Source organism: Giraffa tippelskirchi, chromosome 4, assembly GCF_054371585.1.
Source record: "Giraffa tippelskirchi isolate mGirTip1 chromosome 4, T2T-mGirTip1v1.2.pri, whole genome shotgun sequence".
NCBI classification, from domain to species: domain Eukaryota; kingdom Metazoa; phylum Chordata; class Mammalia; order Artiodactyla; family Giraffidae; genus Giraffa; species Giraffa tippelskirchi.
Genome location: NC_137278.1, coordinates 668371 through 689046, shown reverse-complemented (window position 1 = coordinate 689046; position 20676 = coordinate 668371). Strand labels below are relative to the sequence as shown.

The 20676-nt window shown below is 63.7% G+C and overlaps 3 protein-coding genes across 27 annotated transcripts in view; 1 reads left to right on the top strand and 2 right to left on the bottom strand.

Annotated features, from left to right (window-relative positions):
- EXD3 (exonuclease 3'-5' domain containing 3) overlaps window positions 1–3391 on the bottom strand; it is a 76009-nt gene extending 72618 nt beyond the window's left edge. For all 7 annotated transcript variants that reach the window (XM_081593311.1, XM_081593305.1, XM_081593310.1 and 4 more), the window contains exon 1: window positions 3255–3391. The gene's annotated coding sequence lies outside the window, so the exon portion shown is untranslated. The remainder of the gene's footprint in view (window positions 1–3254) is intronic.
- A 122-nt stretch (window positions 3392–3513) lies between these two features.
- On the top strand, window positions 3514–12618 carry NOXA1 (NADPH oxidase activator 1). 16 transcript variants are annotated; one of them, XM_081593323.1, is made up of 14 exons: window positions 3514–3923; window positions 5780–5862; window positions 6675–6783; window positions 7842–7976; window positions 8249–8356; window positions 9168–9230; window positions 9467–9510; window positions 9973–10075; window positions 11210–11249; window positions 11490–11548; window positions 11772–11926; window positions 12086–12200; window positions 12279–12393; window positions 12473–12618. In XM_081593323.1, the coding sequence occupies exons 1-14, from the start codon at window positions 3747–3749 to the stop codon at window positions 12559–12561; spliced, it is 1395 nt and encodes a 464-aa protein (XP_081449449.1). In that variant the 5' UTR covers window positions 3514–3746; the 3' UTR covers window positions 12562–12618. The 16 variants fall into 16 exon arrangements, with proteins under 16 accessions (XP_081449449.1, XP_081449448.1, XP_081449441.1 ...); XM_081593322.1 differs by having other exon boundaries at window positions 9949–10075; XM_081593315.1 differs by having other exon boundaries at window positions 9949–10075; window positions 11060–11249.
- ENTPD8 (ectonucleoside triphosphate diphosphohydrolase 8) lies at window positions 10568–18009 on the bottom strand. Of its 4 annotated transcripts, XM_081593332.1 has the most exons (10): window positions 17061–18009; window positions 15714–15969; window positions 15516–15633; window positions 14887–15037; window positions 14619–14778; window positions 14300–14527; window positions 13963–14226; window positions 13666–13776; window positions 13388–13525; window positions 10568–13290 (listed from the first exon to the last, which is right to left on the bottom strand). In XM_081593332.1, the coding sequence occupies exons 2-10, from the start codon at window positions 15837–15839 to the stop codon at window positions 13099–13101; spliced, it is 1488 nt and encodes a 495-aa protein (XP_081449458.1). In that variant the 5' UTR covers window positions 15840–15969; window positions 17061–18009; the 3' UTR covers window positions 10568–13098. The 4 variants fall into 4 exon arrangements, with proteins under 4 accessions (XP_081449458.1, XP_081449457.1, XP_081449455.1 ...); XM_081593331.1 differs by having other exon boundaries at window positions 10568–13525; window positions 17061–17366; XM_081593329.1 differs by having other exon boundaries at window positions 13666–14226; window positions 15714–17915.
- Between the last annotated feature and the right edge of the window lie 2667 nt (window positions 18010–20676).

Genomic DNA, 20676 nt, shown 5'->3' with positions numbered 1-20676 from the left:
TACCACAGGGGCAGGCACAGCGATGCTACTTCTTTCATCTTTATTTTTTGGGGGCCGTGCCTCAGGGCATGTGGGATATTAGCTCCCTGACCAGGGACTGAACCTGTGCTCCCTGCCTTGGACGCATGGAGTCTTAACCACTGGACTGCCAGGGAAGTCCCTTTTTTCATACTTTTATTGTGAAAATAGGAAAACACAAGAGTAGTGGGCACAGAGGATGGCCAGAGGGTAATTCAAGGGGTCTGGGGGAGCAGGTGCCCCAAGGAGAGGCCCCAGGACAGAACCCAGAGGAGGTGGAAGGGGACCCAAAGGACATGTGTCCCAGGGCCAGACACCAAGGGGGTGACGAGTCACAAGGGGGCCGCCGGAAACCCCGACAGGAGTCTGGGTGGTGCCCGGCAGGGTCAGGAATAAAAAGCATTACGGGAAGACAGTCAAAGAGCTGCACCGAGCGACCACCTGACCGAGCAACGCCACTGCTGGGTGTGCACCAGGGAGGACGGAGAACACAAGGCCACAGAAACACCTGCACACAAGTGTGACTCACCAGAGCCAGACAGTGGGTGCCCTGCAGTGCCCCAGTGGGCGTCCGTTTGATCAACAAAATGGGTCCATCCACACAACGGCTGTAACAGCCTGAAAAGAAACAAAGCATGGACCCTCCTACCATGAGTGTGAACCTCAAGGACATGATGCTGAGGGAGAGATGCCAGATAGAAATCTACACGTTTTATGATTCCATTTGTATGAATTGTCCAGAAAAGGTGAATCCAGACGCTGGACAATGGGTTGCCTGGGGCAGGGATGACGGGGGGAGGGGGGGACTGCAGTGGGGGACACGTTAGCAGCGATGGTGGCACAGCTCTGTGAATGTAACAGAAACATGGAATTGTCCATTTAAAAATGAGCTTTATGATTTGTGAAGCACATCTCAGTATCTAAAAAGCATCCGGCAAAGGAAACGGAGACGCTGAATCCTGCCGATTCTTAAAAGAAGTCTGGCTACAAAGGAGCAAGGAGACATGTGGGCTGAGGGCAGGGGCTTTCTGTTCAAGGTGGGAAGAAACACAGGATGTCTGCATAGAGGGCAAATGACACCGGGGGAGCACCCCAGGGAGACGCGCTGGGGACGGGGCAGTGCTCCAAGGGAGCAGGCACGTTCTCAGGGAGGAGCAGATCTGGGCTGCAGCACCGGGGATCCCTTCCAGCTGGGAGGCAGGATGGGTGGAGGTGAGGCCAAGGAGGGAAGGGAAGGAACTGGGCCAGGGGAGGGGTGAGCTCCCTGGGCAGGACCCACGTGACTCACCTGAGGCTCGTGGTCAATGTGGACAGAGACAGGTCAGTGGGGCCAGGCTTCTCCTGCCTGGACAAAGGGACCAGGGACTGGACAAAAGTTTGGGTGGCGCTCCTTGGAAGTAAAGTTATGACCAACCTAGACAGCATATTACTTTGCCAACAGAGACATTACTTTGCCAACAAAGGTCTGTCTAGTCAAAGCTATGGTTTTTCCAGTAGTCATGTATGGATGTGAGAGGTGGACCATAAAGAAAGCTGAGCACTGAAGAATTAATGCTTTTGAACTGCTGTGTTGGAGAAGACTCTTGAGAGTCCCTTGGACTGCAAGGAGAGCAACCCAGTCCATCCTAAAGGAAATCAGTCCTGAATATTCATTGGAAGGACTGATGCTGAAGCTGAAACTCCAATACTTTGGCCACCTGATGCGAAGAACTGACTCACTGGAAAAGACCCTGATGCTGGGAAAGATTGAGGGCAGGAGAAGGCGATGACAGAGGAAGAGATGGTTGGATGGCATCACCGACTCTATGGACATGAGTTTGAGTAAACTCCGGGAGTTGGTGATGGACAGGGAAGCCTGGCATGCTGCAGTCCATGGGGTTGCAGAGAGTCGGACATGATTGAGCGACTGAAGTGAACTGAATTGGTGGGTGGGGGCTTGGCAGGTAGAGGGCATGAGCTGCAATGACAGGTGTGGGTGGGGGGCTGCAGGAAGGAGGAGGCCCAAGTGGGCAGGCTGAGCTCAGGGACCCTCAGGGCTGCGAGGGTCCTGAGACGGGACCAGGCAGGGCTGTGGGAGGCCGGGGGGTGAGAGGTCTGGTCTGAGGAAGGGAGCGTCCACACGGGAATTCGGGGAGAGGAGTACGTGAGAGGTGGGGGCTCTGCCCACCTCCAGGCCAGCAGTTTGGGAACCTCAGCGCCCCACTGGTGAAAGAGCAGCCTCCTCGGGGGCGCATGGCCCAGGAGGCCTTCCCACTTGACAAGCATTGTCTCACAGCCCTGCTGGCTTGTCCTCAGCGACTCTGGTCCTCAGGGAAGGAAGCAGAGTCACAGCCCCAACTGAGGAGGCAGGTGGCTCTCTGCCAGCCGCCCAGGACACACGCCCCCTCGGACCCTGGAGGATGCTCAGGCAAAGAGCAGAGCCTATGTCCCGGAGCGTTTCCAGGGTTCCTGCGGTGATGGTAACGTTTCTGTGCCGGCATCAAAAGGCCGCGGTGCCCAGGTGTTTGGTCAAAGAGTCACATGTTACGGTGAAGGCATTTTTCAGATGAGATTAACATTTAAAACAGCAGACAAAGCAATAGAAAACGGACCCTCCGTGACGTGGGTGAACCTCATCCAGTCCCCGAGGAGGAGGGACGCTGCGGCTCTCCCAGCCTCTGGGCGCCTCAGACAGATGCAGCCCCCACAGCTGCAGGAGCGCCTCCTCCTCGTCGGCCACCCTCTGTGAAGGCCCTGGGGCACAGCGGGGCTGAGAGCGAGACGCGAGACGCAGTGGGAGCCCCGCGGGACACGAGCGGAGCCGGGCAGCCCGGCACCCGGAGGGGTCCCCGCCTCCCCGGGGACAGAGCCCCAGCGCCCCGAGGGCGACCCGCGTCCCCCCTAGGGCGGGCGCACAGCCCTGGAGGCTTCCGCTTTCTCTGTGGAGAGGAAGGGGCTTCCGGTGTTCACGGTGTGACATCGACACAGGGACCCCGCCGAAACGGGCCGGGCAGGCTCGGGGCTCGCACGCGTCCTCGTCGGCGGGCCGAGCCGGGGCTGAGGGCCTACGGACGCCCCCACAGGGTCGCCGGCCCGGGGCCACGGCCAACTTCCGCACAGAGCCCCCAGCCGCCCCTCCGGCGCCGACCCGGGTCCCACGGGTGACCCGCCCCTGGCCCCTCCCTGCGGCGCCCGCGTCCAGCGCCGGCCCGCGAGGCCCCAGAATCGCTTCACGGCTCGACCCCGGGGCCTCTTACCTGAGACGGCAGGGTCCGCCCGGAACCTTGGCACGGCCGCGGCAGCGGCGCCAGAGGCGGGCCCGGATGGTTTTCCCCAGCGCACCGAGGCCGACTCCGAGCTGTCAGCGGCGGCGGGGAAGCGCCCCCGCGGGAGCTCGGGGCGGAAGTCCAGAGGGGCGGGGCCGGCTCGGGGGCGGGGCCGGGCCTCCGGTGGGGGCGTGGTCATGCGGGGCGGCGCTTGCGGGCCTTCCTGGCGCCCCTGCGCACCTGGCGCCCCGCCCCGCCCGCACCTAGTCCCTGGCGCTGGAGCGGGTCCTCGCCCCTTCTGTCCACATCGGAGGGCTCCCGCGGCCCGCGCTGGTCTCCGGGTTCCGGGGCCCAGGCCCCGCAGTCCTCTGCCCCCAGCAGCCCCGGGCCCGAGGCAGGATCCTCACGGCCGCCCGCTGCGCCCGCCGCGATCCGGCCGGGAAGCGCCGACTTCCGCGTGGGGCCAGGCGCGTCCACTCCGCCATGCCTTCGCTCGGGGACCTGCTGCGCGACTGGCACCAGGGCGCGCAGGCCGTGGCGCGCGGGGACTGGGACTGCGCTCTGCGCCTCTTCTCTAGCGTCCCGGAGCCGCCCGCCAGGATGAGCTTCAACGTGGGCTGCGTGCACCTGCTGGCCGGGGACCCGGAGGCCGCGCTGCGGGTGAGCCAGGGGGCCCCCAGGCTTGGTCGCAGAAACCCCACCTCGGGGGATGCAGCTCTCTGCTCCTGGTGGCCGGGGCTGAGGGGGTGGGGTGGCAATGCGCTGCAATAGCTGCAGGGGTGAGCCCAGGGCTCCCACCCTTCTTCCCTGATGGCCACCAGGGGACTCCCCCCCACCCAGCGTTCTGCTTCAGTGAACACCTAAGCAGGTGGGACCTGTGTGTGTCCAGGGAGGACCCTGTTGAGCTGCGTCAGGGCCAGGATGGGGGCACAAGGCTCTAGCACAGCTTCCACTTGTGGGGGCCATTTGCTGCGCTCTGCGGTCCTGGGGAAAGGCCGGGTGAGCACTGGCTCGGGTGCTCTTGGTGGAGGTGCTAATGTACCTGCAGAGGCTCAAGGGTGGATGGGGCTGGGAGGGTTGCCCGGGTGCAGACTTTGGGTCAGGTCTTCAGCAGACACCTGTGACGATGGCCAGAAGACAGTCTCTGGTTGGTGCCTAAAACCCAGGTCTGTGTACTCACCCGTCCCCTACCCACTCCCCAAAGCAGAACCAAGAGCCGGATGTATGCACGGGCACATACACCTGCCTCTGCTGAGGGCCTGGCAGGGCCATCCCTGCCCTTCAAGCCCCCAGGTTCATCACGGGGGTGCACACCCCATGGGCGGTGACAAAAAACAGTAGCCGCCTGCACGCTGCTCGGGCCCCCGAGGGCCCCCAGAAAGAGCAGGTTCCCGCGTTGTTCAGGCCATCGGTGACGGCTACCGAAAACATGTCCAAGGGGCCTGCCCTGTCGTTCCTCACATATGTGTTCGAATCTACAGTTATCTCAGGAGCAATGTCAGTATTAAAATGTTATCCAGCAACGGGGATGTCATCACTGGACACCACAGGGTCACTGGCGTGAGGCCAGTCCAGTCACTACCTCCTCTAACCCTCGATTTAATCAGAGAGAGGGGACAGAGCTTCCGCGCCAAGGGTGTGCACGTTAAATTCTCCTCCACCCTAATTGGAGATGGAGTAGCAGAGTCATGTTTGTTGGAAAATGTTAGAAAGCAGATGGAACAGCTACGATCAATAAAGCTGACTTGGACAGGGTGAGGGGAGCTGGGCTCTGTCTCTGGCAGGGGCTCCAGAAGCTCCGGTCTGGCTGCTCTGTGTGGCAGGATACAAGGGTTTCCCTTGTGCTGAGCGGCCACATCAGTGCCCGAGTACCGACCCTCAACCTCAGTCAGACTCAGCTCAACAAGCCCCCCGCTCAGCCAGGTTTGTTAGAGCGGGACCATGACACCCCTCCAGGAGCCTGTATTCAAGGTGATGGCTGCTGTATGTACTCCTTTTGCTTGTGTTTAACGGATGGCTGCTGTCCTTAGGAATAGACGACATCATTTCTGAGTTCAGTTTCAGGAAGAGCTGGGCTTCACACACATATTAAGACTTCCATGTTGTTCTTTCTGATTCTGATAGATGAGACATGTGTCTTTTTGTGTGAGCTACCAAAACTAGGGCTTGAAAGAGACAACAGTCTTAAAGTAACTCCCTCCCATGGAGGTAACTATTATCAACGTGCTGGAGCCTTTCCCTGTCCTCATGGTTAACAAGTTGGTCTGTGCCGCCACCTAACTACGCCTGAGCGGTCACCAGGAAACACCCGGGGAGTCCAGGCAGGTTTGCACTGAGGCCGTGACGCTTGCGCCCCTTGGACTCAGAGGCCCCTGGGCAGGCGAGGGAGACTTTCTCACGCAGGTGACCGTCGTGTGGCCGACAGGCTTCCTTGACCCGCTGCCGGGCATCCCCTCTGTGACACGGGGGTGACAGGGTTACAGGCCCGAACAGTCCACAGACATCTCTGCCCGCAGGCATTTGACCAGGCAGTGACCAAGGACAGCTGCTTGGCTGTCGGCTTCCTGCAGCGCGGAGTGGCCAACTTCCAGCTGGAGAGGTGAGCACAGACGTGCCCTCTTCCTTCTCTGACGCCCTTGTCTCTGCAGAGTCCCTCCTGTGCTCCTCTCTGCCTACGGTCACCCCCTCTGGCCAGCTCCATCCTGGGCTGCCCCGCGGAGGCCGGGGACAAGATCGTGTCACGTGGCCGTGTGTCTCTCTGTCCCCACGCCGGGCCGCACAGTGACCCCGGGCTCCGTGCAGAAGAGGGTCACAGAGCGCTTCTGCCAGCCCCCTCCTCCATTCCTACAACCTGAACTGCAGGGACAGCGTGATTCTGCCCATTCTGCCTTGAGGAAACCCAGGCGGGGCTGGAGGAATGGCGTGTCCCAGAACTCGGCAGTGGGCAGGGGGGTCCTCTGCCCACTCGGCTCTCTGCTCCAGGCCCTTCCCAGAGAAGGAATCAGAGCTGCAGGGCAGGCCCAGCACCCACAGAAGGTCCTACACAGGGCAGGCGGGCTCTGCGGTGACCTCCTTCTCATCAGCCTAGAAGCCTCCTGGGGCCGATGAGGATCCTGGTCGGGGCTGGGGCTTCCAGCCGGGCTCTGGGTGGGGAGGCCTGCGGGAAGGAGGCCCCGGAAGCAGGTAGGATACACCCAGGGCACTCTGCACCCTGAGGTTCGGGAGAGGGCCTGGGGTGCAGGCAGAGGAGCCCACATGCTGCACAGACCGTCTGTGTGGACCCTGTGTGCTGAGGCCTGCCGACCACCGCTGCCCCCGCACTGCAGGAGGGGCTGGGGCGGGCTGCAGGTCCGGGCCAAGGTGGAGCCCTTTCCCTGGGGCCCCCACGCCAGGCTCCCCTGCTGCCCACAGGTTCCAGGAGGCCCTGTCGGACTTCCAGCAAACCCTGGCCCAGCTGAGAGACAACACCGCCATCGACTACACCCAGCTGGGCCTGCGGTTCAAGCTGCAAGCCTGGGAGGTGAGCGTGCGGGGAGCTGGCCACCAGGAGGCCGTGTAGCTGGGCCCTGGGGGCTGTCTGTGGGCGGGCAGCCCGGGGGTCCTTCCAGGGCCCCAGTCCCGCAGGCCCCGCCCTCTGGGCCCTGTCGTCTTGTCACTGTGGCAGGTGGGCCGGATTTAACTGAGATGCTCCCTCTGGCCAGAGGGGCCCCAAAATCCCAGCAGGAGAGGGCAGTGTTGGAGATCAGCGAGAGGTGGCGGGGTGGGCTGGGAGGGAGCAGGCCTGGCAGGGGGCCCTGATGTCCCTGCCCCGGGCTTGGTGTTTGGCTCAGTTCCTGGCCTCCTGGGAAGTGGCTGGCACTGAGAGAAAGCCTTGGGAGGCACCCCCACCCCCAGCCCTGTGCTCTCACCGCTCCCAGAAACACGCCCCCTCGCAGCCTCTGGGAGCCGCAGGGTCCCGGTAGGTCAACCATGGGGGAAGTCCCACCAGCGTGGGCCTGGCCCCAGCCCTGGCCTGCAGGGTGGGGTGTGAGCTTGGCGTCTGTGGCCCGGGCAGGCGCCGTGGCAGCGACTCTAGGAGCGCACGGCTCCTGCAGAGCGCGACGACAGAGGCTGCCCTGGGCGGCGCTCCATCCTCCTGGCAGCACTGGGTGACTTGGCTGCTGTTTCCCAGCACGGGCGGAGGGGCGGACAAGAGGCGCCCCTCGGACAGCACCCCAGACTCTTAGGGGTTCAGGGAACAGGGCAGCACGGGCAGGAGGGGGTCAGGCCAAACACAGGACAGGCGTGAAGGCTGAGCGGATGCTTCCAGAGATGGGAGATGGCCTGACATTCAGAACTGAGGAGAAGCAGGGAGGGCTGGTTGGCTCTGGCTGGGGGGTCCAGAGAGAAGGCAGCCCGGCAGAGCCCACCCCGGAGCAGGAGCCAGGGGGCACCTGGAAGAGCCTGGGCGACTGTGTCTGGGCAGCTCAGGGGCTGGACCAGTGCAGGGCCAGGTGCGGGGCCAGGTGCAGGGCCAGGTGGTAGCCCTGTGGGGGGAGGGCAGTCCTGGGCCTGCTGTCACCCCGCCCCCCCTCCCAGGTGCTATTCAATGTGGCTGCAGTGCAGAGCCAGCTGGGGCTCTGGGCAAAGGCCGCCTGCAGCCTGGGGGACGCCATCTCCAAGGGGCCGGAAGGGGCCCGCAATGACCTGGACATAGCCCTGGGCCAAGTGCAGGTAAGGGACAGGAGAGGGGACAGGCGAGGGGAGCCAGCCTCCTGAGCTGACCCAGGGGGCTTGCCAGGCCCACAGCCTGCAGTTTTGGGGCTCACATCCATCCAGCCCCCCAAGACCAACTATATGAGATAAAGAAACGTCTGGAGGTGGGGGGCCCGTGTGCCCTGGGGGAATGGGCCTCATGGGCCATGGGAGTTGGGGGGCGGGCCGTCCTGCTCTGAGGCCCCAGGCGGCTCCTGGCGCTCAGGGCTGCCCTGTCCGGCCCCCTCCAGAAACAGGTCCCCCTGCAGCCTCGGCAGGTCCCCAGGGGTGAGGTCTTCCGGCCCCACAGGCGGCATGTGGAGCACCTGGAGCCGGTGGATTTCCTGGGCGAGGCCAAGGTAAGGGAGGCAGCTTCCCGCTCCTTGGGCCCAGCGCTCAGGCCAGCGGCGCCAGCAGGTCGCAGGGCGGGCGGCGAGGCCCTGCTGAGCTCACACTGTCCTGAGCGCTGGGGCACCTGGGGTCATCAAGGCCTTGGGGTGGCAGGGCGCGCGAGGCTCCGGGGGGCGGCAGCGCCTCTAGACGCGCTCACGGATGGGTCCTGGGACCTGGAGGCGGAGCCACTGGAAGCCGCTGCCCACCCCCACCCCACCTCCCCCGCCCCCTGGCCAGCCCTGCCTGCCTCAGCCCCAGCCTCGCTCTCCTGGCTTCAACCTCGCGCTGCGTTTCGGCCTCAGGGGGCAGGACCCTGGAGGAACAAGGCGGTCTGGCCCAGCCATCTCTGCCCAGCCCGGGATCTGGGCAGGCGGCACCAGCAAAATCGCCGGCTGATGGGGTGCAGCTTGCCCCAGGGTGGGCTGGTGTGCGGGAAAAGAGGGCTCCCTGTGCACAAAGGCAGGCTCACTCTGGTCTGCAGCTGTGGCCCTGGGCCCCCTGACACCCCGGTCACCCAGGGCCAGGAGCTGGGTGTCTTAGCTGGAGGGCTGCCTGCAGGAGGCGCTTCTGAGCTGCATTAATCCACCCACTTGGAGCCCTTACCACAGGAGGCAACTGTTTCTACAAAATAAGAGCATTTTAAAAGTGGTTCTGAAAATAAGTCACTCAATAGCCAGGCTCCAGCAGCCCCCACCAGGCAGGCGGGGGACTTGGGGGAGCAGGTGGGCAGCGGGCCCTGGGCACCCCTGAGGCGGCCGCCCCTGCCGTCGCTCACAGGTGCTGGCCTCCGCCCTCCCTGCCGACTCACACAGGGTTGCCCCGCCGCCGCCGCTGCCACAGGTAGGCGAGCTGCCTCCTGCCCCCCGCATCTCCTCTGGCATTTGCAGGTCAGGTCTCCCGGATTCTTTACCCTTAAGGGTGCTTGAACCCTCCCCAGGGCTCCCCGTGTCCCTGTGATCTAAACTTAGGGGGCGGCCCATCCTGGTGAGAGCCGGTGAAAACCCTGCAGCCTGGCCCCCGGCCCCCGGGGCTCCTGGGGGGCTGTGTCCTGAGGAGGGGCCACTCTGTGCCCACAGGCTCTGGATGCACGTGGTGAAGCCAGGCCCAGGGCTGCCGCACGGTAGGAAGGGGTCGGCGCCCACTTCTCCTGTCAGCAGGGGCCTGCGAGGCCTGCCTTCCAGCCTGATGCTGGAGCTCCTGGGCAGACCCGCTGTGGCCACTTGGGGCTGGGGACTGGGGGCTAGGGTGGCCTGTCCCCTTTCCAGACTGTCCAGAGTCCCGGTGTGGTGGGGGGCGTCCCGCCTCGCTCAGCCCTCCCATTTGTCCTGAGCCCATCCTGCCCCCAGGGGGAGAGCCCACCCCTGCTCAGACCGGGGAGGCACTAGAGGCACCGGTGAGGTGCAGCTGGCCACAGGCTGCAGGAAAAGCCCACCAGACGCAGCCTTGCAGGCGGCCCTCCGAGTGGGGTGCTCCTCTCCAGCTCGGGGCTCTGCAGGCCCACCTTTCACGAGGCCTTGCCCGCGGGTGAGGCCTGGGGACGAGGACCCCTCCCCTCCAGGGCCCGTGACACTGTCCCTGGCAGAGCTGGCACCCCCTGCAGCCCCAGGACACCCGCTGACATGGAGATGGAGGTCAGCTCCAGCCAGGCTGGGCAGTACGACCGCCGCACGCTGGTCACCCACGAGGTGGGTGAGCCCCAGCAGGGAAGGCAGGGGCCACAGCATTTGTAAGACCCCCGCCCCAGGCTGGGCTTGGGGACCAGCCCCAGTGGGGCCCAGCGAGGGTCTCAGGCCAGGCAGCTTGCCTCATCGCCTGCTGGGGACAGAGCTTCGGCTTCCTTAGGCAGACCAGGGGCTGGGTGGGAGCCAGCCGCAGGTGCCAGGAGTTGGAGACACACAGATGTTCACAGGTGCTCAGAAGGGAGCTGGGGGTCTGCTCCCCACCCCGGACCCGGGAGGGACTGCAGCGCCTGCATCAGAGCCCTGAGGCTTCTGCCCCTCAGCTGGGGCGCCCGGCCTTCCTTGCTGGACGCGGGACTCCCCGAGATACCCCAGGGGCTCTGTGCAGCGGAGGAGGGGTCGGCCTGGGCTTCTCGGGGCAGGTGTGCACCGAGGGGTGGGGTGCCAGGAGCCGCGAGGCCGCCGTGGGGAAGTTAGAGTTGACCACGGAGAGAGTGGTTACCTTGCACACGTGCTTTATCAAGGGGCTCGGGTGAGAATGAAACGGTCCTTCCTCCTCCTCATCGACTGAGGCCCAGCTCACTCGGTGGGCAGATCGGTGCTCTTGCAAGCTGTCGGTTCATCACCGCTGTGCTGAGCGCTAGGCCTTCCAGACAAAATGGCAGCAGCTGCCTAACTGCTTTCAGCAGCCGGCAAATCTGATAAAAATCCAAACGCTTCATGTGCAAACTCAGCCCAATTAGTCCACCCTGAAGTCGGGATCTCCCTCCGCTGGTCAGGGCGGCCTGGGCTGGGGACTCTGCGTCGTCCCGCCCTCAGCACACCCGCGGCTTATGGTCCCGGCACAGAATGACTTCCAGCAGGTCCCTGGCTTCAGCCCCCAGCCTCCCTGGGCTGCCAGGACCTCTCAGCTGCAGCTGCCACCTCCTGGCGGGCCAGGGGAAGACAGGTCCGCGCCCACAGGTACGGTGGCCTGTCTGTCTGCTCCAGGGCCGTAGCGACCTGGTTCATGCGCCAGATTCACCCGTGACAGGGCTGGACTGGTGGCCTCCTGCCCGGCCGGGCCGTCTTGCAGGCCATGCCCCTCACGACCGGGTCTGCTGGGTGCAGCAGAGCCCCAGCTTGTGGCTTTCCTTGCAGAGTCCCCGTGGGGAGCACGCTGGCCAGCAGGTTTCTCCAGGTGAGACCCTGAGCGGTGAGGGGTGGGGTGCTCCGTGAGGGCCCCGTGGGGGGCGGGGTGCTCTGAGGGCCCAGGCAGGCGTCTAGGGGGAGTGCTGGGAGCAGCTCCTCTGTCCTCCACGGAGGAAGCTGGTGGCCTTGGGGGTCCCGGGGGAGGGGTGCCAGCAGCCCCTACTCTGACGTGCTCCCCTCGGGGGCGGCAGTCACCTGACTCCCTGGTCCCCCTCCTTCCTCCCCGCAGTGCTGCTGGCGGCCGGGAAGCCCGGCCCCGGCTCCTCCGAGGAGCCCACCGGCGCCGGGGTAAGAGCCACTAGCTCTCACGTCACCACCACTCCCCAAGGACGTGGGGGCTGCGAGGCCAGGCCCCCCTCCGACTCAGCCAAGGAAGCCTCCCAAGGCCGTAGCCCCCGCCCCCCACCTCTCCGCCCCCGCCCTGCCCCCTGGGCCTGAAGCTCACCCCGGCTGGGCCTGGGCACGCAGACCTGGGACCTTGGGGCCCAGCCACCTCTCTGCCTGCACCCAGGGAGTGACTTCGGGGGGCTCTGAGTCCTTGGTGACCGTCACCGTGCAGTGTGCCCTCACCCTGAGCCTCAGGGCCCCAAGAGGAGCGGACCTGTCCAGCCTGCGGGCCCTGATGAGCCAGGCCCTGCCCCCCCACGCCCAGCGTGCCCAGCTCAGGTGGGCTGGGGCGACGGGGCGGGGCGGGGGCTCCGGGCTGGGCACCTCTTGGCCGTGCCCTGCAGGAGGGCTGGGCCCGTCAGAGGCTTTCGAGGTCAGAGGTTAGCACCCTCCAAAGCCCCTCGCCCGCGCGGCCCCCTCTGAGGCGTCTCTCTGCAGCTACCGAGACCCCAGCGACGACGGGTGCTGGGTGCCCCTCTCTGGGGAGGCGGCGCTGTGGAGGGCCTGGCGGGACACGGCTGCCAGCCCTGGGGGCCTGCGGCTCCGGTGCTGGGTGAGCGCGGCGGGCGCGGGGGTGGCCGGCCCTTCTCCTGGGGCTGAGCTCACCCTCCAGCCCTTGCCCCTGCTACAGGGAGTGGGCGGCCGGCCGGTCCTCTACCAGGTGGTGGCCCAGCACGTCTACTGTGCCCAGAGGCCCGAGGACCTGGCATTGCAGCCGGGAGACACCGTGGACGTCCTGTGCGAAGGTAGAACCCGCGCTGCCTGGGCTGGGGGGTGCCCGACCGGGGTCTGCGCGCAGACGCAGTGACGCCCCGACGCCCACAGTGAACCAGGAGTGGCTAGAGGGCCACTGTGACGGCCGCGTCGGCATCTTCCCCAAGAGCTTCACCGTCCCGGCTGCACGGCGCGCCTGAGGAGCTCGGTGGAGGAGGCTGTGACGGGGAGGGGTTAATAAAGGCCTCTGCCTCCCACGTGTGACCTGTCTCTGGGCTTGGCCGCTGAGAGGGCCTGGCTGGGCTTCCAGGGGTGCGGATGGGCCGCCCGGGAGAACCCCACGGAGCTGGACACTGGCTCTGCTGGAGACCCCACGGCCCACGGCCAACTCCTCCCAAACAGCCAGCCCCTCTGCCCCAGCAGGCACCCCCTACCCCAGGCCCGAGCCGGCCCTACATCCATCAGTCTGCCGTCAACAGCCGGGGTGCTGCACGGGTCCCGACAGCCTGGCTTTTGGGCAGAAGGTCCTGGGAAATAGGCAGGGGTGCTGGTAGCCAGGGGCTGTGGTCGGGGCCTCCGCGGCCTCCACAGCCAGGGCGACCCCGAGGGTAGAAGGGGGCCGTCTGATGGCGGGCCGGAGCCCCCAGGACGAGGGCCGAGGCTCCTGACAGGGACAGGCCAGCCCAGGTGGCCAGGCTGGGCGCTGGGCCTCGGCCGCCGGCATCAGGGGCCACTGCCTAGTCCTGGAGCCAGAAGAGCTGCACTGCCAAGGCCCCCACTGTGGCCGCGAGCGTCAGTACCACGAAGATGACCCCGGCCGTCCAGACGCCGAAGCCCTGTGCCTGCACCTGGGCGGGCGCCTCGGCCGGGATCAGGTTGGTCAGGTTCAGCATGTAGCCCAGCGTCCAGCCGATGTTGGTGCCGCCGGCCTGCGGGCCACACCCCGGCCGGGGCTCCGGTCAGGGCGGCGGGCTTCGGCCCCAGAGCCCAGCCCTCCCTGGCCCCACTGGGGCCCCCAGCTGTCACCTGCTGGCGGAACTCGATGCCGCCCCAGGTCTCCTCGCTGAACCCGTAGCCCTCGACCAGGAGTGTGAGGATGTACAGGCCCGAGGCACAGTAGTCCGGCAGCCAGCGGTCCTGGCCCGGGGGCGCGCTCTCCTTCACCTGGGGGCGGGGAGCCCAGTGAAGCCCCTCTCCCGAGCTCCCCCCCCACCCCGGGCAGGTCTCGCTCGGAGGTGCCCCCGCCCCCTTGGTGAGTCTGCAGCCCAGGGCCCAGGTTGGGAGGGCAGCCCAGGCCCACTCACTAGCTTCCAGGGCCGCAGGCAGAACTCCCAGATGGTGGCGTTGGCCGCGCTCAGCGATGGCCTGGAGGTAAGGTTCAGGAAGTGGAAGGTGTAGTAGAAGTTGGAGAAAGCCTGTGGGGAGGGGCGAGGTGCCCTGTGGGTAGGGCCCAGGGGCAGAGGGCAGGGGGCCCCAGGGGGAGCTGGCCTCAGCCCTAACCCTCCCCACCCAGGGTCCCAGGCTCCCCGAGGGCGCCAGGGGTCGGGACCCTCAGCCTCTGGGAGGAAGCTGGGCCCCGAGGGCAGGCCGGGGGGGCTCACGTAGAACTGGCCCTTCACGGGGGGCTGGTAGACCCCGGCGAAGGCACAGTCTTCTCGGCCGTCACAGCTGGAGAAGTTGAAGAGCTTCCGGAGGGCCTCGACGCAGGCCCCGGGGTTCCCCGTGCCCTCCACGATGAGATTCTGGCTGAAGTCCGGGGATGCTGGCGCCTGGACGCAGGGCGACTCATACAGAGATGCCAGGGCCAGCGTGTTCCGGTAGCCGCTGTGGTAGCAGGGGTGGCGGACCAGGAGGCCCGGGCTGGCCTGCGGGAGGACGGATCTGCTCGGAGCCCCGGCCTGGCCGGCCCCCCGCCCTCTCCCCAGGATGCAAGCCCACCTGCACCAGCGCGGCCAGCAGCCTGCTCAGCATCTGGTTGTGCCCGAAGCAGAGGTAGCTGTGCGTGTAGATGGTGTGGTCGGTGCCGTAGAGGCGGAAGGTGGCCTGGGTGGTCTTGTCCAGGATGGGGCCTTCGGGTACAAAGGTGATCTGGGTGGAGGCCCCACCCATGTCCAGGGCGCCCACCAGCGTCCCCTCCAGGGGCCGGATCCATTCTCCAGAGGAGTACTGGCCACAGACAGGGGACACTGAGTCCCAGGCCTGGCCACACGAGCCCACAGCCCCCCCCCGCCCCCCGCCCCGGGGCCGCCTGTGGCACCTTCCCCAGCAGGCCCAGGACGTAGTTGACGGTGATCCAACCAAAGGCCCCTTCGTCCTGCCCTGTCAGGAGCTCCGCGCCCCGGAAGTCCGCCAGGGACTGGCCCAGGGCCTGGCTGACGGCGGCGAAGACGTCCTCCGCCTGCGAGCGATTCTTCTGGCTGCACGGGTGGGGGGGCGGGGGCGGAGTTGGTGGGAGCTGCCCCTGTTCACCGACCTGGGTGGCACCTCAGCCCCAGGGGCGCGTGGACCCCATGCCAGCCCCTCACCTGAGCAGCCGCATGCCGGCAGTGGCCCCCAGGAACATGGGTGTCTCGTGATGCTTGTCCTTTGGGATCAGTGCTAGCGCCTTCTCCAGGCAGCCCTGCAGGCTCTCGCCGACCCGCGCAGGGTCGGAGGCATAGGAAGAGATTCCAGGCCCTGAGACACAGCACCCAAGGTGAGGCCCCGAGCCCCGAGGCTGGCGGAGCTGAGCAGGACTGAGGGGGGTGGAAAGGTTGCCCTGCAAAGTCGAGTGCCTGTCCTCACCCTCGGAGCCTGCAAAGGGGACTGTGTTTGTGAAAAGCTTTCTGCAGGTGTAATTAATTAGGTTAGGGGTCTGAAGACGAGATGACCTGGCTTCCCTGGGTGGGCCCTAAACCCAACGAGCAGTGTCCTTACAAGAGACAGAGGAGGGGATTGGAGGCCCACAGGGGGAGGCTCAGCTAGGCCCACGCCGGGTCCCAGGCCCAGCACCCACTGACCGGAGCCCTCTGAGCCCTTTTCCTTCAGGTCAATTCGCTGCCACCTGGCTCCAGCCTGCACCACCGCTTCCCAAAGCTGCGTCCAGCTGAGAGCCCAGTTGGGCAGCGGCCGGCAGCTCCCAGCCCTGCCCACCGATGGCAGACTGTCCACTGACCTTCCGCCTGGCAGGCCAGGGCCTGGCTGACCACGCCCGTGTCGTTCTCCTTGTTTGCCGGCCAATGATACACAAAGAGGGACGTGTGGGAGGACCCGGCATCGAACACGATCCCGAACTGGGGGTGACAACGGGGTCAGGAGGGCGTGGGGGCAGGCGCGGCCCGGCCCAGCCTCCCCGGAGGGCCCAGGGGCGCACCTTGGTGTCTGGAGGCAGGAGGACGTTGATGGTCCCCACCAGGATGAGAAGGAGCGCAGTGAGGCCTGAGACCGCTGCGGCGCCCAGCAGAGCCGTGAAGACCCGCTGCTTCCAGGTCAGCCCCATGGTGGGGGCAGGACTGGCACCCGTGGGGCCGCGCGGGGCACCCCGACTCCGCTGGCTGGAGCGCCCCTCGTCCTCCCTGGGGCTCAGGCGGCCCACTCCTGCTGGTCAACGGGCAGGGCCAAGGACCACGCTGCAGAGCCGGAGTGCCCCCCCCCGTGCATGGCATCAGACGGGCTGCAAGGGCCAGGCACCAGGATGCCCAGTCTGGCAAGCTAGCCGGCCACATACAGCGTGAAGGGGGTGCTGGGGTCACACCAGGGGCCAGCGAACCACCCCCTTCCCCCACCCCCAGGACCCCGCTCCCCTCCCATCCCCCAGCGGGCAGGACTCCCAGTTCCACACTGAACTCGGGGACCCAGGACCCACCTCTCCCACCTACCAGGCTCCTCCCTGTGGCTCCCACCCCAGGCCTCTCCCAGGGCATTTTCTAAGAGCCCTGAGATCAGGCTTGAACCAGGTGGGGACAGGTAACTGCCTGGCCATCCCACTGTTGCCAAGCTGCCCGCGTGGAACCCGGTGAACGAGGTCAGGAGGGTCCCGGGAAGTGCGGTGTCTCTACCAAAGGGCCGAGGAACTCTGAACTGATTCACCTGGTTTCTGTTTAAAAGCCCAGCCTCGCGCTTCTCTGATCTGACTTTGCCATTTTTCCCTGGCCCCACGACTGACCCTCCACAGTGGGCCCAGGCTGACCCAGGAGTGAGGTCCACCCGGGGCTGAGCACCGGCTCAGCGGCCGAGGCCTCGGCAGCCCCACCCCATGTCCCTGAGCGGGGCCTGGGCACAGAAGTCATCAGCAGCCTTGGGCCGGCGGCCGGCCTGCCGGAGGAAGTGGTCAGGTCACCAGGACCCTGAGGTCGTGGACTTTGTGCCGGTCCGTGTCTGCAGGAACGCAGATGCTCCCGGAGGCTTCCTCCTCCCGGCCCAACACCGGGCCCGGGCTCCCAGCCAGCACGGGAGTGGGGCCTCCAAACGAGGTCACGATCCCATTTTAAGGGGGGAAGACCAAGGCCCAGAGAGGGCGGGTGACCTGCCTGAGTAGCCGTCAAGTCTGGCCCCATGGGACCCAGCCTCTGTCCCCGAGCCGCAGGCCACGTCAGAGACGGGCAGCAACCAGGGACACCAGGACCCCACCCCACGCCCACCTCCAGGGTGTGCAGTGCCCCGAGCCCCAGGGGGTGGGCGGGAGCTGGGCAGACCCCCCCACAGCCCGAGCACCCCTCACCTGGGCTGTCGATGGGCAGCGGGAGGCCGTGAGGAGGGAGCTGGACCGTCTGCTGGCTCTCAGGCACTTGCCTGGCGCTGTCCGCCTCCCGCCACCCCACCCCTGTCACCGCCCCCCCACCCAGCCTGGTTACCGCCAGGCAGGTGACGGCCCCCCACACCTGCCCCCACCCAGTGTCACCACCCCGCCCCCGCCCAGAGGAGTCCCTCCTGGGAGCTGCTGAGACTTTGCCCTCTGACCCCACCCTTCCCCAGCAGAGGACAGCGCCAGGACTGGGCGAAGGGCAGGTTGGAGTCAGGTGACTGAAAAGGCCTGAGGCCCAGGACTCAACCCAAGCAAAGGCAGGAAGGCAGGAGGGGGAGGGTCAGGCTGTCTCCAGGCGGGCGGTCAAGTTGCCCCACACGTGTAACCACAGCCGCCCGGCCAGAGTCCCCCAGCGCTCCCCACGGCCCAGCCCAGCCCCCACCTCTCGGCTCCACTCGCTGATGTTTTGTCCTTGCGAGGGGGTCAGAGATGACCAGCTTGACGGGAGACCCGGCAGCTCCCCGGGGCCTGCGAGGAGGCTGCCCCAGTGAGCTGAACCCCCGGTGCTGGAGGCCTCGGGACTCCGCTCCCCAGCTGTGAGGCGCTGCCGTGGATGAGCACACGCAGGCTTCCACTGCCCGCCCTGGAGACTCACCGCTGGGTTCACCTCAGAACTGCCCATGGACCCCAGGGGACGTGGGTTTGATCCCTGGTCAGGGAACTAAGGTCCCACACACCATCGGGCAGCTAAGGCCACGAGCCACAGCTAGAGTCTGTGCGCCGGCAACAGAGACCCGACCCAGCCAAACAAACGATAAAGATAGATTTAAACCCTGAGAGCTCGTTTCTCGCCAGTTTCTCTGCGTCCTTCTAGCACAGCTTTTCCTTTCAGCTGATCTGATGTGGCGTCAGGCCTCCTGTGGCTTCCGTTCACACGGGCTGGGGACCGAGTGCCTTCCCACATCCATATCTGCACACGTGACCCTCTCTGGCGAAGTGTCACGTCTTTTGATCGGACCATTTGATTTCTTCCTGTTGAGTTTAGAGAATTCTTTATATATTCTAGGTGCAGCCCCTTCTCCTGTATGAGGTTTGCAGATACCTTCTCTCAGTCTGCAACTTGTCTTAGCTGTGTATTTCACAGAGCAATTTTTAACTTCGTGATGCAATTAAATTTACCAGCGTGTTCCTTTGGGGATGGTCTTTTTGTGTTGTTACCAAGAACTCTTTGCCTAACCCCAGTCATGAAGCTTTCTTTCTCCGTAAGTCTCCTAGTCTCATGATGTGACTTGATCTATGAGCCCTTCTGAATTATTCTCTGTAAGCAGTGTGACTTTGTCAAGTCCACCTCCTCTGCGTGTGGATGCCAGAGGCACTAGCACCATCCTTTCCAAAGATGTGGTTCATACATATACTTACATGTCCAACAGAGTAGCAGTCAGCATCAAAAAGAATGAAATGATGCCATTTGCAGCGGCGTGGACGGACCTAGAGATGATCATACTAAGTGAAGTCAGAAAGGCACAGACAAATATCATGTGCCACCACTTACATGTAGAATCTAAAATACAACACGAATCAACCTGTCTGTGAAACAGAAGCAAGCTTGTGGTTGCCAAGCAGGGAGGGAGAGTAGGGCAGGGGAGGACCGGGAGTCTGGGGTCAGCAGACGCAAACTCTTAACCTACAGGACGGAGAAACAAGAAGGTCCCACGGTGCAGCCCAGGGAGCTGTGTTCAGTATCCTGTGATAAGCCAGAGTGGAAAAGAATGGGAGCAAGATTATACATGTGCTTACCTGAGTCATGCTGCTGTGCACGAGAAAGTAACACAAAATGAAAACAACAGTGAGTGAAGTGAAAGCTGTCCAGTCATGTCCGACTCTTTGCGACCCCCTGGACTGTATAGCGACTTCACTTTCACTTTTCCCTTTCATGCACTGGAGAAGGAAATGGCAACCCACTCCAATATTCTTGCCTGGAGAATCCCAGAGACGAAGGAGCCTGGTGGGCTGCCGTCTATGGGGTCACACAGAGTCAGACATGACTGAAGCGACTTAGCAGCAGCAGCAGCAGCAGCAGGACTGTATAGTCCATGGAATTCTCCAGGCCAGAATACATGAGTGGGTACCCGTTCCCTTCTCCAGGGGATCTTCCCAATCCAGGGATTGAACCCAGGCCTCCCACATTGCGGGCGGATTCTTTACCAGCTGAGCCACAGGGAAAGCCCAAGAATACTGGAGTGGGTAGCCTATCCCTTCTCCAGGGGATCTTCCTGACCCAGGAATCGAACCGGGATCTCCTGAATTGCAGGCGGATTCTTTACCAACTGAGCTATCAGGGTAAACATAATATAGAGTAGTACTCAGCGTCAGAAACAATGAAACATCATAAACCACAATACTTCAGTGAAGTTTGAGAAAACCATCCTTTCTCTGTGAGCCCCTCTGCACCTCCATGTAAACGGCCATGTGCTGAGGGCGCATTTCTCCACTGCGTCTCTTGTCCCTGACGCTGTCTCGCTTATACAGCCATACAGTTAATACTGCGTAGTGTCGGGAGCCGCGACAGGCATTACTGACAAAACGGAGGCGCGGCCCCAACCCCCTCTCCTCATCCCGCAGGCACGGGCTCGGGATGAAGGAGTTGGGTCTCGTGATTCTGACTTGTCCTTTCCTTCCTCCGGTCGAGTTGGCTGGAAAGAATGTCATAATCCATAAAGTGAACTATTGACATTTGTTCAAGGATCTTTACAAAGAATGTTCCAGGATGAGCACATGGCCTGAGGCCATGGGAAACGTTATCTGAAACCTGCCTGTAAGGGGAATGTTTATGGCAAAAGAAGTTTGCTGAGTTTAGGGGTCAGGGGTAATTAAAAATAGTTAGAAGCTAAAACTTTAAGGTATGTTGTAGTGTTGGCATATTTTACTATAGCTTATGGAAATTAGGAATTTTAGAGATACTAATAGCTAGAAGTCTTTTTAGGAGTTAATGAGCTCAAGCAGGATTTAGAAAGATAAGAAATAAACTGAGGAATGTGGTATACAGCCCAGAGACAAACTTGAGTTACAATGTTATCACAAGGACACTTAAGAGGGAACTCTGAAGGACAACAATGATTTATGGAGACAGTAAATCTGGGTGAGGGGAAACTGAAGATGTCATACCTCTGACCTAATGCTTTTGTAAAAGTATAAAAGAAAACCTGATGCTTAAAATAAACATGCAGTCCAAATGAGTGAGAGGCTGCATCATTCGCCGACCCCGTTCATCCCTTCAGGGTGTTTCCCTGGCTGCCGAAGCTGGACTCCGGCAATGCAGTATGAGTCCTCCAACTTCAATCTTCTTTTTCAAAGTCGTTTTAGCCGTCCTAGTTCCCGCATGCTCATCTGCTCTGTTGTGGACAACTCTCTGAAACCCTGTGGACTGTAGCCCACCAAGATCCTCTGTCCATGGGGCTTTTCAGGCAGGAATACTGGAGTGGGCTGCCATTTCCTCCTCCAAGAGATCTTCCGAACCCAGGGATTGCACCCTCATCTCCTGGGCTTGCTGTGTTCCAGGGGGATTCTTTACCTGCTGAGCCATCAGGGAAGC

Bases quoted from the DNA above. Each gene is read 5' to 3' on its own strand.
- NOXA1 (XM_081593312.1), top strand. From the start codon at position 3,747: ATGCCTTCGCTCGGGGACCTGCTGCGCGACTGGCACCAGGGCGCGCAG. The intron at 3,924-5,779 runs GTGAGCCAGGGG...CTCTGCCCGCAG, and splicing joins ACCCGGAGGCCGCGCTGCGG to GCATTTGACCAGGCAGTGAC. The intron at 8,357-9,167 runs GTAAGGGAGGCA...CGTCGCTCACAG, and splicing joins ATTTCCTGGGCGAGGCCAAG to GTGCTGGCCTCCGCCCTCCC.
- ENTPD8 (XM_081593329.1), bottom strand. From the start codon at position 15,839: ATGGGGCTGACCTGGAAGCAGCGGGTCTTCACGGCTCTGCTGGGCGCC. The intron at 14,779-14,886 runs GTGAGGGGCTGG...CCACCCGTGCAG, and splicing joins GCCGGCATGCGGCTGCTCAG to CCAGAAGAATCGCTCGCAGG. The intron at 14,528-14,618 runs GTGCCACAGGCG...GTCTGTGGCCAG, and splicing joins TCCTGGGCCTGCTGGGGAAG to TACTCCTCTGGAGAATGGAT.